We start from the raw sequence: 13,596 nt of genomic DNA, 5'->3' as shown, positions 1-13,596 counted from the left end.
CATCTTTGAGATGTGGTGGAACGGAAGATTCGTGCCCTGGATGTGCATCCCACAAATCTCCATCAACTGCAAGATGCCATCCTATCAATATGGGTCAACATTTCTGCAGAATGCTTTCAGCATCTTGTTGAATCAATGCCACGTAGAATTAAGGCAGTTCTGAAGGCGAAAGGGGGTCAAACACAGTATTAGTATGGTGTCCCTAATAATCCTTTAGGTGAGTGTAATTCAACTTTTAATTGATTCATAAATCTATTTTGATTCAACCTAAAAATTGTATGAAGCTGTTTAACTTAGATTAATTTTTTTAACGTGTAATCCATTACTTGACTCTTTCAGGGGAAACGTAATACACTAGTGCCTGATTTCATAGACAAGGTTTGAGACTAGTCCCGGACTAAGATGAATGTTTGAGCTGTCTTAATTGAAATAACTTGCCCTGAAATATCTTTAAATATGTCAGTGGCATTGTTTTGGCAAAAGAGGCACATCAGTGATGTTTTTGCTAAAGTATTTTTATAAAAGCAGCTTAAATATTCCATTTAACCTGTCTTAAGATAAGCCTTGTCTTATAGGTTTGAAATCACATTTAGGTGAATAAACTTTTGAATGAACTATGGAACTATGGCCCAGACTTCATTTACTATTTAAATTGAGTGAGAGAGAAGAGCAAAATGTGTTTAAAAAAAAGAAACATCAGTTTTTGTACATTATAAGTTGAAAATCTGTAAAAAATATCAGACAAATTCTGTGACATAATTTTTTTTATTGTGTACATTTTTATATATTTATGAGGAAGTTTCAAAGGAAGTTGTACATATTTTAGGTGGTGGCTAACCAACACCGTACCTCACCCCAAAATCACAGCCGCAAATGGTAATTTAGCTAAAAACGCAAGTTATACGAGGTTACAAAGCATCGATAAATCCCGCCCCTAAACCTAATGTCACAGGAGCAAATCCAAACAAAAAACACATTAATGAGCCTGTACAAATTCACACGAATGAGGCACCTTGTAAAATAGTAATGAATCCCATCAGATTGCGTTGACTTATGTTTATACATATGAAAGATACAGTGTATTAAAACACATTAGATTGAAAGTCGTGACACACTTATCCTAAGAATTTAAATAGTTTCCTTCATTGAAGTTTTTGTTTTACAAATGAGCATCTTTTGTTCTGCTTTGCATGACCTTGGTTAATACATTTACATCTGGTCATGGTCAAAGAACAAAGAACAGCTGAGAAAGACGACAGAGAAAAGCAACAGCAAACCTTCACATCTAACAAAGTCAAGGTATGTTTTGGTTTTTTATTTATTTTTTCAGTTTTCAGTTAACCTTTCAGTAGTGCTTTTAATGTACTGAAAATACGCAGTGTGATTTATCAAAAATGAGTGCTATCAGCTGCTTATTTTTGAGTGTTAAAGAAATATGAATGTCATCATATTCTATCAACATAACACTGGATGACCATTGACTACACACATACAGGATGAGTAACACAACAAACTTAAAACTTGTGGTGTCATTCATTAATTAATTAACGCTGACAATTATTTTATCGTGCATTAACAACGTTTTTTTGTAAATCAGCCCCCAGAATGGAATAGAGAACGGTACCAAACTCTTAACTAGACAGTTCCTTTTAAATCTCTTCCTGACAGCGGGGTTGATAAAACAAGCCACTCCATTTTGTCTCCCCTGCTTCAGCAACGCGCCTATATATCAGTGCCCTCACCTCATAAAGACGTAATATGCGTGGGTGTAAGAGGCTTATTTAAAGCTATTGATGACAAAGCGGAAGAAAATCAATAGAGCGTCGCATTGAATGTTTCGCCATCTTGGGAGGATGTCTGCTAGTGTGTTCAATGTGTTTTATTTTTCTCATTTGATTAGGAAAAATAACAATGATAGGCCAGTCTTGCAGTGTTAAAAAAGCCCTTTCCTTCTTTCGCTTTATCCATATATCATATAAAAAAAGAAACGGTACAAATCAAAACTAAAATTGCAGCGGAGTATGATCCTCCCAAGATGGCGGCGCCACTGCAACATAGGGCGTGACGTCACGTCACGTCAGCTTCACATTCTCTTTAGCCTGAAGAATATGAGTGTTTTCCCGGCTAATGTACAAAACAGCAATAATAACATCTTTAATATTGTTAGATCCGGCTATCTGTGTAGAGAGCTTTAAAGGGGCAGCAGCATAATAAAGATCTCCGTTTATAATGTTCATCAAACAATAAAAGACGGGACCAAAACACTCATTCATATTAAAAAATATTATCTTTTAAAAGATAAAAAAACCATCTTGGTTACGGATGTAACCTCAGTTCCCTGATGGAGAGAACGAGAAGTTGAGTCGAACCGACTGATCTTGAAAACCTATCAACTCTGACTTACTTTTTAAAAGGCCAATGAAATTGGTGAAAGCCAGCACTTGAATAAGGGCGAGGACTCTTACCAACGGCTGTCACAGGTGGGGGCCTTCCTACTCTAGATACAAGATGGCCCCATGGCACTGTGAGGGACACTGGGGAGCGCAGGAACCTCGAGAGAGGAACCTGTCCTACGAAGGCCACATCCTACCGACAGGAAGGTCATATGTGAAAATTACACACACGGTACTACCAAATAGGGAGAACTCATGGGAGAATGGTGGACGACCCCAACAGGGGTGCTAGGAACGGTGGAGTCCACCATGGGGAGGTCACAGGTCCACCAGCGAGGAACCAAGAGTGAGGAATACGACCCAATGGGGGAATCACTACGTGTGGAGCATCAGCTCAAGTGACAGGGGTTCACCTCGAGGGGGAAACTTGCCTCTACCGAACTTTGGAAAATGAGCCGCTCCACCCAGCTCGTAACCAGAAGGGATGCTTAGTGATGGATGAAATGCCTGTACTTCACCCAGTGGGGAAATTAAGGATGCAAAAGAGTGCACTGACTCACCTGGAGAAGGGAGACGGCACTTCGCAGGTGTACGTTCAGCGGGCCCTCACAAATGTGCTGGGTGTAGCCCAACCTGCAGCTTCTACAGATGTCTGCCGGAGAGGTGCCCTGATCCAGTGCCCACGAGAAGGCTACACCGGGTGGAGTGAGCTCTCACTGCAGTGGGCATGGGAGAAAAGCCAGTGTGCCAATCTCTGTTTGGGGACAGCGCTCCCTGTGCTGTGCTCCAAAACAGACAAAGAGCTGCTCAAAGATATCGAAGCTCTGCGTGTGGTTCAAGTCTAGGCGCAAGGTACATACTGAACACAACACGGTCGGGGGAACGCCTGCAAGTTCACCACCTGGTCCTGAAGGAGAGTGGTAGGAACTTTGGGCGCGTAGCCAGGTTGGGGACTCAGGTCCATGTGGGAGTCGCCTGGCCCGAACTCTAGGCACTTGTTGGATAGAGAGTGTGCATGTGATTCCCTACCGGCTCTCCTAAAGACATCTTTATCATAGATGAGATCTCTCACCGGCGCTCTACAGGCCCACAATGACCACATAGAGGTCCTAAGAGGGTACGGAGTATGCCTCCATGTGGTCCTCAGGAATCTGATGATCAGGTCGTGCTGACCAATAATTACCTGTACCTAGTACGTGATTTGCGGCATGGCAGCTACATACACCTTAAGGGTAGAAGGAGAGAGATTGCTATCCAACCCTTCCTGGAGCATGACCCTGACTGCACCACTCTGCGGGTCTTCCCAGCGGGAAGCACACCAGGATGAGAAGAGGCACCACTTGCAGGCATACCTAGAGGCGGAAGCACTGGCCTGAGCTATAGTAATCCCGACCTAGGGGCAGGTCACTTAGGATGTCTTCATCCTGTCCAGGAGCCAGAAGTGGAGGCTCCAGAGGTCTGATTTATAAAGACATATGAAGGGGTACACTCATTTCTGAAAACAGACGATCTCCTGGGAGTGTGCGGGGGGGAACTAAAGCACAAGCACACAATATATCATTTCAGTATCCCTGCATAACTGTTGTTTCACTATAAGTTTGTGTTGTTTACATTATGCATGTGCATGCCGATTGCCAACAACACTCAGTTTGACTTACCATGTGCAATTCATGTCAGGCGTCTTTTGCAGCCAATCTTGATAAACGGGTTACCATCACTCGGTGGTTGACGCATGGATGGGCACTTTCTTTCGCCTTGCCATGGCCGTGCTTTTCCGGGAGAATTGCCAAATAAGCGACTAAGACTAAAAAAGTCTTTATGTAACGGTTTTTCATGTTCGAAAGAAAAAGGTTTCTAAATCTTTATAAACCATGGTGGAGTGTACTGAAATACTGCGTCATACTACCAATACATTTTTGACAAGTTGACCATTTGAAGCATGAGAAGACACGTTTAACATGGTAAAGAAGTCAGAATGCATGTGTAGTGAGGTAGGCGGGACGAGAGCCGAGATTCGAGGCCTGTTTGTGAGGGATAACGATTGTCAGCTGTACGCACACCGGTCTCGTATCACGGAGGAGATTGGGAGCATAAGAGTACGAGCGACTGGACCGTCAGTGAGAGAGGACAAGGCCTGGACTTTATGTTGTGTTTGTGTGGCCAGCAGTCGACCGTGAGGGAGCTGCCGGCATTTTACTTTTGTTTTATTGTTTGTTTATTTAATTAAATGTTGTTTTACGTTCGCTGGTTCCCGTCTCCTTCCTACCTCTTAACAAATTGTGTTACAGCATGATACAACATTAAATCACACCATTAAAAATTTAATCATGTTTACATATTTTGTTTAATGCAAGGTTAAAAAATAACCAATGTAAGATAAATACACTTACAAATGATAAGTGCTTAACACGTGTGTGTGTGTGTTTTGTGTATTATAGGACAGCAGCTGTGTAAGATGTGGATGTTTTCTTTTCTCTTTGCACTTTTAGGTGAGTCACAAACAGATTTAGTCAATTTAAGAACATGGGTCTCATTCACGAATGCGTATGCACAAATTTGTGTATGAAACCTGCGTACGAACACTTTGACGAACAAATCATGATTCACAAAAACTTTCATACTAAATTGTATTCTAAATATAAGAGAAAATATAAGAACTGCAGAAAGCACACATACGCAACAAGTCTCTTTCTTTCCTTCTCTCTCTCCCCCTCTCTCTCTTTGACATAAGGCATGTTTCATGATAGGATAATAGTTATATATTTTAAATAATATATGGGGCAAAAAAGTATTTAGTCAGCCACCAATTGTGCAAGTTCTCCCACTTAAAAAGATGAGAGAGGCCTGTAGTTTTCATCATAGGTACACTTCAACTATGAGAAAATCACATTGTCTGATTTTTTAAGAATTTATTTGCAAATTATGGTAAATGTCCACCATACTAAATTTGTCACCTACAAAAAAGCAAGATTTCTGGCTCTCAAAGACCTGTAACTTCTTCTTTTAGAGGCTCCTCTGTCCTCCACTCGTTATCAGTATAAAAGACACCTGTCCACAACCTCAAACAGTCAGGCCAAAACCAAAGAGCTGTCAAAGGACACCAGAAACTAAATTGTAGACCTGCACCAGGCCGGGAAGACTGAATCTGCAATAGGTAAGCAGCTTGGTGTGAAGAAATCAACTTTGGGAGCAATTATCAGAAAATGAAAGACATACAAGACCACTGATAATCTCCCTCGATCTGGGACTCCACACAAGATCTAACCCCGTGGGATCAAAATTATCACAAGGATGGTAAGCAAAAATCCCAGAACCACACGGGGGGGCCTAGTGAATGACCTGCAGAGAGCTGGGACCAAAGTAACAAAGTCTACTATAAGTAACACACTACGCCACCAGGGACTCAAATCCTGCAGTGTCAGATGTGTCCCCCTGGTTAATTCAGTACATATCCAGGCCCATCTAGAGAGCATTTGGAAGATCCAGAAGAGGATTGGGAGAATGTCATATTGTCAGATGAAACCAAAATATAACTTTTTGGTAAAAGCTCAACTTTTCGTGTTTTGGGGAGAAGAATGCTGCATTGCATCCAAAGAACACCATACCTACTGTGAAGCGTGGGGGGGGGGGAAACATCATGCTTTTGGGCTGTTTTTTCTCCAAAGGACCGGGCCGACTGATCCCTGTAAAGGAAAGAATGAATGGGGCCATGTATCGTGACATTTTGAGTAAAAACCTCCTTACATCAGCAAGGGCATTGAAGATGAAACGTGGCTGGGTCTTTCAGCATGACAATGATCTGCCCGGGCAGTGAAGGAGTGGCTTCGTAAGAAGCAGTTCAAGGTCCTGGAGCGGCCTAGCCAGTCTCGAGATCTCAACCCCATAGAAATCTTTGGATGGAGTTGAAAATCTGTGTTGCCCAGCGACAGCCCCAAAACATCACTGCTTTAGAGGAGATTTGCATGGAGGATTGGGCCAAACTACCAGCAACAGTGTGTAAAAGCCTTGCGGAGACTTACTGAAAATGTTTGACCTCTGTCATTGCCAACAAAGGGTATATAACAAAGTATTGAGATGAACTTTTGTCATTGACCAAATACTTATTTTCCACCATAATTTGCAAATAAATTCTTTAAATGTGAATGTGATTTTCTGGAATTTTTTTCTCATTCTGACTCTCATAGTTGAAGTGTACCTATGATGATTACAGGCCTCTCTCATCTTCTTAAGTGGGAGGACTTGCACAATTGGTGGCTAACTTAATACTTTTTTGCCCCACTGTATATTCATAGATGTTTATTTCCATTTTAAATTATTTCATCATTTACAGTGAAAGAATAAGAAAAGCTAGGTTTCTATAAATCACAGAGCGTTTACAGCCAGCTAACGAGAACTCTGCAAAATGTGTGTCTTTATAAAAGGGGTTTTATTGTGTATGAACTGACTGCATTTGGAATTACTTGCAAGAGTGCATCTGTAGACAGCTTCACATTTGGTTGCCTGACTAGTGACGACAGGTGTTGAAGGAAAGGTTAGGCGGAAACAGGGGCGGAGGCAGACGTTGTCGACATTGGGGGCTTAGCCCAAATAAATGGGCATGGTCCCCCAAAGAGAATTTTTTTCCCCATTTATGGCAGCTATATTACTATTTGTATATGTAATTGTTCTTTGTTTTATCATTTTCAAACCATAACAAAACATATGTTCACAATGACTTTCTCTTCTCTTGTTGTCTGCATCACTGCCGGTGGTTTGTTTGTATCACTGCACTTGCACTTCGTTTTAATATTAGTGTATTTTATTATCGTTACATATCACTGTCGTTGCTAACTTATCCTGATATCTCAATATCCCAGTCCTTGTTATTTACTTGAAGATTTTGAACCAAAATTGAGAGTTATCTCAATGCCGTTAGCATAGCATAAGCCTGCTAGCTTGCTTTCTGTTTACACTGTGTAATATCATTTTGCTTTCTAGTTGTCTTGTGTGCTTACTGTTTCTCTTTTAAGCATATACACTACGATTCATATAATTTAGCTTCAAACCCGGTGAGTAATGGCTTCTTCTCTTATAATTTTTACTAGTACAACTGTCAAATGTTTAGCTTAGCCTTCTCTGTCAGCGGCGAGGATTATACATGCGACAAATGCAGGGAAATAGCTAGGCAAATCTCAGAAATAGTCTCGAAACCAATTTTTATCTGAGGATAGTAAAAGTGTAAGGACCATAGAAAACACTTTGGATGCGACCAATGTTAACGCCCACAGCTCGGTTCCGGTAGAAGATTTCCCGGTGCAGCTGGGCACCAGCCACCATAGTCAAATGTTTACCGGGAGCCGGAGCGCCTGACATCAAGTCAAATTTTAATGTGCTGGCTAAGACTAATCGTGCAAAAATGTAATTTTTTCATCTTGAAAATATGTCACATGCTGTCATTATCAGATGCAGATGCAAGTTAATTCTTGCATTCATGACATCAAGACTAGCACAGAAATCATGAGAAAAGCTAGTAACAAGTCAGTAAAAAAGATATACTGACAATATTTCTATATATCCCATCAGTGGGCCAGCCTACATTGAGCAACATAGACTATTCGCCTAGTGTTAACATTAGCCATTAACTGGAAATCTCTGCATCAGCAAACAGTTTTCACATCACAACTATCACAGCCACGGTTATAATGACCGATTTAAAAAAACCTTGTTTACTGTCAAAGGATTCAGCATTTTAATTTGCAAACTTGCAATATACTTTAGTTTTAATCTGAACGTGGTCTTTGATCAAATTTACTGGAGTGGAGGACCGAGTTTGAAGCTGAATGCTGCCACTCAGTGTACTGAATTTATTCATTTTAGAGACTCGAGATTTAAAAAAAACATTTGTGGCTTGAGCCCCAAAAGCCCACCCCTCCGCTCCGACCCTGCGCGGAAAGCCCTAATATGGAGATGAACTGGGTGTGTTTTATGCAAATTACTAAACTCATGCACGCGACCGATCATTTAGAATACTTCAAATTCCCTAAAATTAGGATGAGTTTTACGAACATGTGTCAGTAACACTTTGACTTTTGTCGACTTTAGGACCGAACACCGGTTCCACACAATTCCTGATCCCAACTGCAAGTAAGAACCATCATTCCTTCTATTAGAAGCAATTATACTTCATAGTTTATACAGTTAAAATGTTCTGCTTCAGGACAGAACACTGGTTCTATGCCAATCTTGACCCAAACTAAAGGTCATTAACACATCTCTTTTGCTTACTGGTTTTGGGCAAATTTCACAACAAAAGTCTGTTTGGCATGCAGAACACATTCTTTGACTTTAAGGGAAGACAACAAACCTTCAGGGATAAACGTTTAAACCCACGTGAAGGCTAAACCTGAGGGAATAAAAGAGAAACACAGACACAAGCTTTAGCAGAAGTAACCAGTGCAATAGTCAGATTTCAATGGTAGTATTTAATTACAGTGCATTTTCTTTTGAAAAATATTTTTCTTAGATTCCAGTATACACGTGATCAGAGAGGAAATATATAAAAAATTACTATGATTACTATGACACACGTGTTTTGTGAAGGTACACCAGATGTATAAAATAGATTTAGTAGACCACAGGAACACAAACTTTTTGTGCTAAGTGTAGTTTGGATACAGTACGTTAACACAAACACTAACAGAACTCTCAGAGGACAAACAACAACAGAAGCAACAAACAAAAACAGCTTGATTGAGATAACAAACAGTTACTAATACTCGTAATAGTCACATCTTTAATATGTGATAACTTCTCTTTAACTTCATTTCATCCATGTACTCATTTTATATTCATCATATGATCAAATTCGTATCATAATGAACAATAAAAAATTGCGAAACACTTCTCAGCTCAACATCTTTCGCTTATTATTATGGCTCTGTCATTTTTCATAATAAAAGTCTTTTGAATACCCTTCTTCTTTAAATTTCGAAAGAGCAGATAGTCAACATCCAATGCAGGACAGATTTCACTATTGATTTTGTAGTTCCTGAATTTCTGAGTTGTTTGCATCTACAACTGACATTAAATAAATGTAGCGTGATACCGTTCATTTGGTCCAGAGGTCTGTGGATTTTTTTTCACGTTTTTTTACACATGTTTCCATGTTGGGATAAATTTGGACTGAATCAGTTGGACTACACAGTCCAGTTTTCTGTTGTAAATAAAGGCTGAGATGGCAAAATATGGACGTCTAGTGCAATGGGTTAGACTTAGGAAATCTGACTTTTCGTTAAATTTCTTGCCCGCCACTGGCTCCTCATGGTTTACGTCATACTGTAAAATGTATTGTGTAACTTTAAAATAGCCAAAGAGCCTGCATGATCTCACAAAGCTTCTTTTCATGTTTTCATAAACCCTTTCAAGAGAATCTGGCGTTAACAGGAAGGGCTGTTCAGTCATCTACATATTCTACTTGGGTGGCAGCAAATGCCATTGATGGTAAAACAGTTGGCCGTTGCACCCATACGAACAAACCTGACAACCCCTGGTGGAGGCTGGACCTGTGGAAGTCTTACCTCATCTCTAGAGTTATCATCACTAACAGAGCAGACTGCTGTGCCGAAAGACTAGACGGAGCGGAAATTCATATCGGAAACTCTCTGGAGAACAACGGCAACAATAATCCCAGGTTCAGTTATTCATGTGGAATCACTTGCTTTGGATAAAGCGTCTGCTAAATGCCTGAATGTAACCATTTATTTGATGAAGTTTGCAGGGGAACATCAGAATGTGTTTCTCTTTTAGATGTGCTGTGTTAAACGGTATTTCACTCGGGGAGTCCGTGTCTGTGTCCTGTGACATGGAGGGACGATATGTGAATGTCTTTTTACCTGGAACTTCTAAATATCTCACTCTGTGTGAGGTGGAGGTGTACGAGACAGGTACTGTCAAGCATCAATAACATTTCCTGGTAAAATAACTCGGCTTGTACAGCCGATGGGGGGGGGGTGTAACTGCCTTCAATATTTACTACATGAACACAATTATAAACATTTGAAAATCATGTGCTTGAAAAAAAAGATTGGTCGAAAGTTCTGTAGCTGTAGTTCACACATAAGACAGCTATGACAAAATACATTGAATAGTTTTTTTAGTTTAAGAACCAGCAGTTGCGATCATTTTTACGAAAATGAATTTCAAAGGAGAAAATGAGTGGGCGTGGCTTGTGTTTTTCACTGCAAATTGATTGGATGTATAAAACAGCTGTTTCATTGATTTGGAAATGAACAATCTGACAGTTGAAGGGGAGGAGTTCACGGATGCTCCGCCCAAGGCGTCTAGTCTACCATTTGAGATGGATCGTCATTTCAGGGTGGAAGTGCATTTTCAGATTTTAACTGAAGATTATGAGGGCACCTGAATTTAAAAAAGAAAAGGACTTACGTTGATAAACTATTTACTATAAACGCTGCAATATTTCATGATAAAATAAGAATTGTCATTTTTTATTTCACTGGGATGTTAAAGAATTTATTTTGCACATAGCAAACACATTACATCTCTATGGTGCGTTCACTTTCTGTTTGATTATTCTTTGTTAAAAACACTCATTAATATGACTCTGTGGTGATGTTCACATGCTTTCATATTGCTGTGGAAAAACAAGAGGAAATATAGAGACCATTTCTAGATGTATTATTGCCATTTCAGTCGAGTTTCTGTTGAATTTCAAGCCTTAGCGGTGACATAAGGTAATCAATGAATCACATACAAAATATTTACAAAACGTTTTACATGTAGAAATGTGACTGTTGAAAGGGAATCTGAACTTGTTTTCTTTGCAGTATTTGAAGTCTAAAAAACACAGAGCATATTTTCTGTTATTTTCACCCGTTTCTCCAGTTTTCATTTTCTGCAAATAAATGCAACAACAACTAAATCCAGCAAGAAAGTCGGCAAGTTGGCAACGCTGTGTGAATATAAACAATGTTTCGATTTTAAATTTGAAAGAAATACATAGTTCACAGAATGAAACAAGCCATCATTTTCCCTAATCACATACATTCAGAAAAGAAAGTCAAAAAAATCTGAAAATCTTTTTCCAAGGCTGAGCATATTAGTGGTCTAAAGACAATCTAAAACACAACATAACTGTCTGTCTTCTCTATTTTCCAGTCAAAAAAGCGTTTGTGATGATGAAGTTGGTCTCCAGTGTAAATTTGACAGATCCAGCAGTGAGCAGTGAACTTCTGAATCAGGTCAGAAACACAAGTGCAGGAGTAAATGAATTCATGTTTCTGTTGAGTGTTCTTGTGGCATACAAACACATCAGTTTATCACTCAGAAATGACATAACAGCATCTTTTGACACATTTGGCACTTGTCATTATTCATTCTTTCAGATGACGACTGTTCTGACATCTAAAGGACTTTCTAATTTCACTCTGACCTGGACAAAACCTCCTCAAGACGTCAAACAGAAAAAGATGAAGCAGTTTGAGTGAAGAGTGTACATGTACAAATGATTGACTGTCTTTATTGTTTTATTTACAGGTCCATGTGTTAAAGGACATGAGTACATTTAAAGTGAAAAATCAAATCTATTTATTTTATCTATTACTATCGAACCGAGAACTTTTAACTTTTTTACTAGGTGACTAATAAGTATGAATTCAGACAACATGAATGTACAAAAACGTACAATTATTAGAAAAAAGCAATACGGAGCCCCTCCCTTAACCCCGCCTCTAATCCCAAACGTGCCAATAAGATCGTTCAAATTCATACGAATTAGCCACCTCGTAAAATAGTTAGGAATTCTCGTGAGACTGTGTCGATTACATTTGTTTGTTATCTTTTAGTTATTGTAAAGCGATAGGTGGTGTACTTTAACTGGAATTGTTTTTAACTGGTCGTATGGTTCTGATTTGTAGTTGATCAATAGTTTTTATTGGCTTTGAGACTTAAGCTGTGATGCATTGGCTCCTACTAAGTGCCTTGGTCAGTAGTTGCTGTACAGCTACAAACAATGAATAAATACATATCAAATAAATAAATGCACACCTGTTATCCATTATACAGTTTATGAACAATATCTTGATGAAGGTTTTATTCATTTTCTATAATTAGGGGCACATTTTGACAATAGAAAGAAAGAGTCCAAACGCATGCGCAAAATTCATACCAAATTATAAACCGTACAAATATCCAGATATTCATCAAAAACCTTAAAGAAAAAAAATACATAAACATCTTGGATGTTGTCATGGCGTTGAGAAAATAATCATTAAAATGTATTTTGAAAGTGAACAATTCCTTTACAGTTTTTTTCAATTGTTTACACACAAATATTGGTACTTGAGACACAATGAGCACAACATGTAACTCATTCACCAACCCCCTGAACCAATTCTGCTAAACTACAAGCACAATTCCTGCTTTACACTCACATTGCAGATCTAAAACACACTTTTTTCAAAACACTACACACAATTCTCTGCATTTGGCACAATGTTCAGGCAGAAAAATATCTTGTTTTCACAAGGAACAGACTGCCATTCAAATATGAACACTGACTCCTCACATGTGTAAACACCTGTCACAAACGCCTATACACCTTCTCCAAGCTATGGAAGACACATGTGGAGATAAAGCAGCTGATGCTTTTCATGACTGGACTGAAAAACATTGCTTGTGATGTGGATGAGGTGCTGTGGTCAGACCCAAACCCAAGAGAAGATGCAGCATCGGTTTTTACTGTAACTGTATACAGTCAATTCTTCTGTTGTTTTGTATGTAGAGAAATATTTTACAACACACTTATATATGTACTGTCTGTAGTAAGTGTAACACTGAACCATATGAAGAGCAAAGTCATTATGATGAATGGAGAAGTGTTTTACATTCATTATAGTGTTTTATAAAGAGCACATCAGTGTTCAACTGGTTCTTATAAATGTTTAGTCATATGATGGTTTGTGTTTGTCATTTGAAAACAAAATACCATTTTGAGAAGAAAGAACATTGTTTTGAATGTGAAGTTTCATTTTGCAGGAGAATTGAGGGGTTTTGCCCTTTGTGTTTGTGTTTTTGATTTGTGTTTAGAGTTCTGAGAGTATGAGGCTTTCAGAAAATGTGTGAAAACAATTGAGAAAAACTGTAAGATGGTCACTTTACAGGATTTATCAGAAGCTGTACATGATCTTGGCCAGCAGATGGAGCC

At 39.1% G+C, this 13,596-nt stretch overlaps 1 protein-coding gene across 1 annotated transcript; it reads left to right on the top strand.

Moving 5' to 3' along the window:
- Nucleotides 1-9,751: 9,751 nt before the first annotated feature.
- Nucleotides 9,752-12,681, top strand: LOC306901793 (fucolectin-like; the record flags this gene model as incomplete). The annotated part of the gene is made up of 4 exons (XM_079469875.1): nt 9,752-10,062; nt 10,179-10,315; nt 11,550-11,632; nt 11,777-12,681. 4 exons carry the CDS (start codon nt 9,752-9,754, stop codon nt 11,876-11,878), a joined length of 633 nt encoding a protein of 210 aa, XP_079326001.1. The 3' UTR covers nt 11,879-12,681.
- Between the last annotated feature and the right edge of the window lie 915 nt (nt 12,682-13,596).

This window comes from Barbatula barbatula, assembly GCF_947034865.1.
Source record: "Barbatula barbatula genome assembly, chromosome: 1".
NCBI lineage: Eukaryota > Metazoa > Chordata > Actinopteri > Cypriniformes > Nemacheilidae > Barbatula > Barbatula barbatula.
This window is presented reverse-complemented; position numbering and strand designations above follow the sequence as displayed.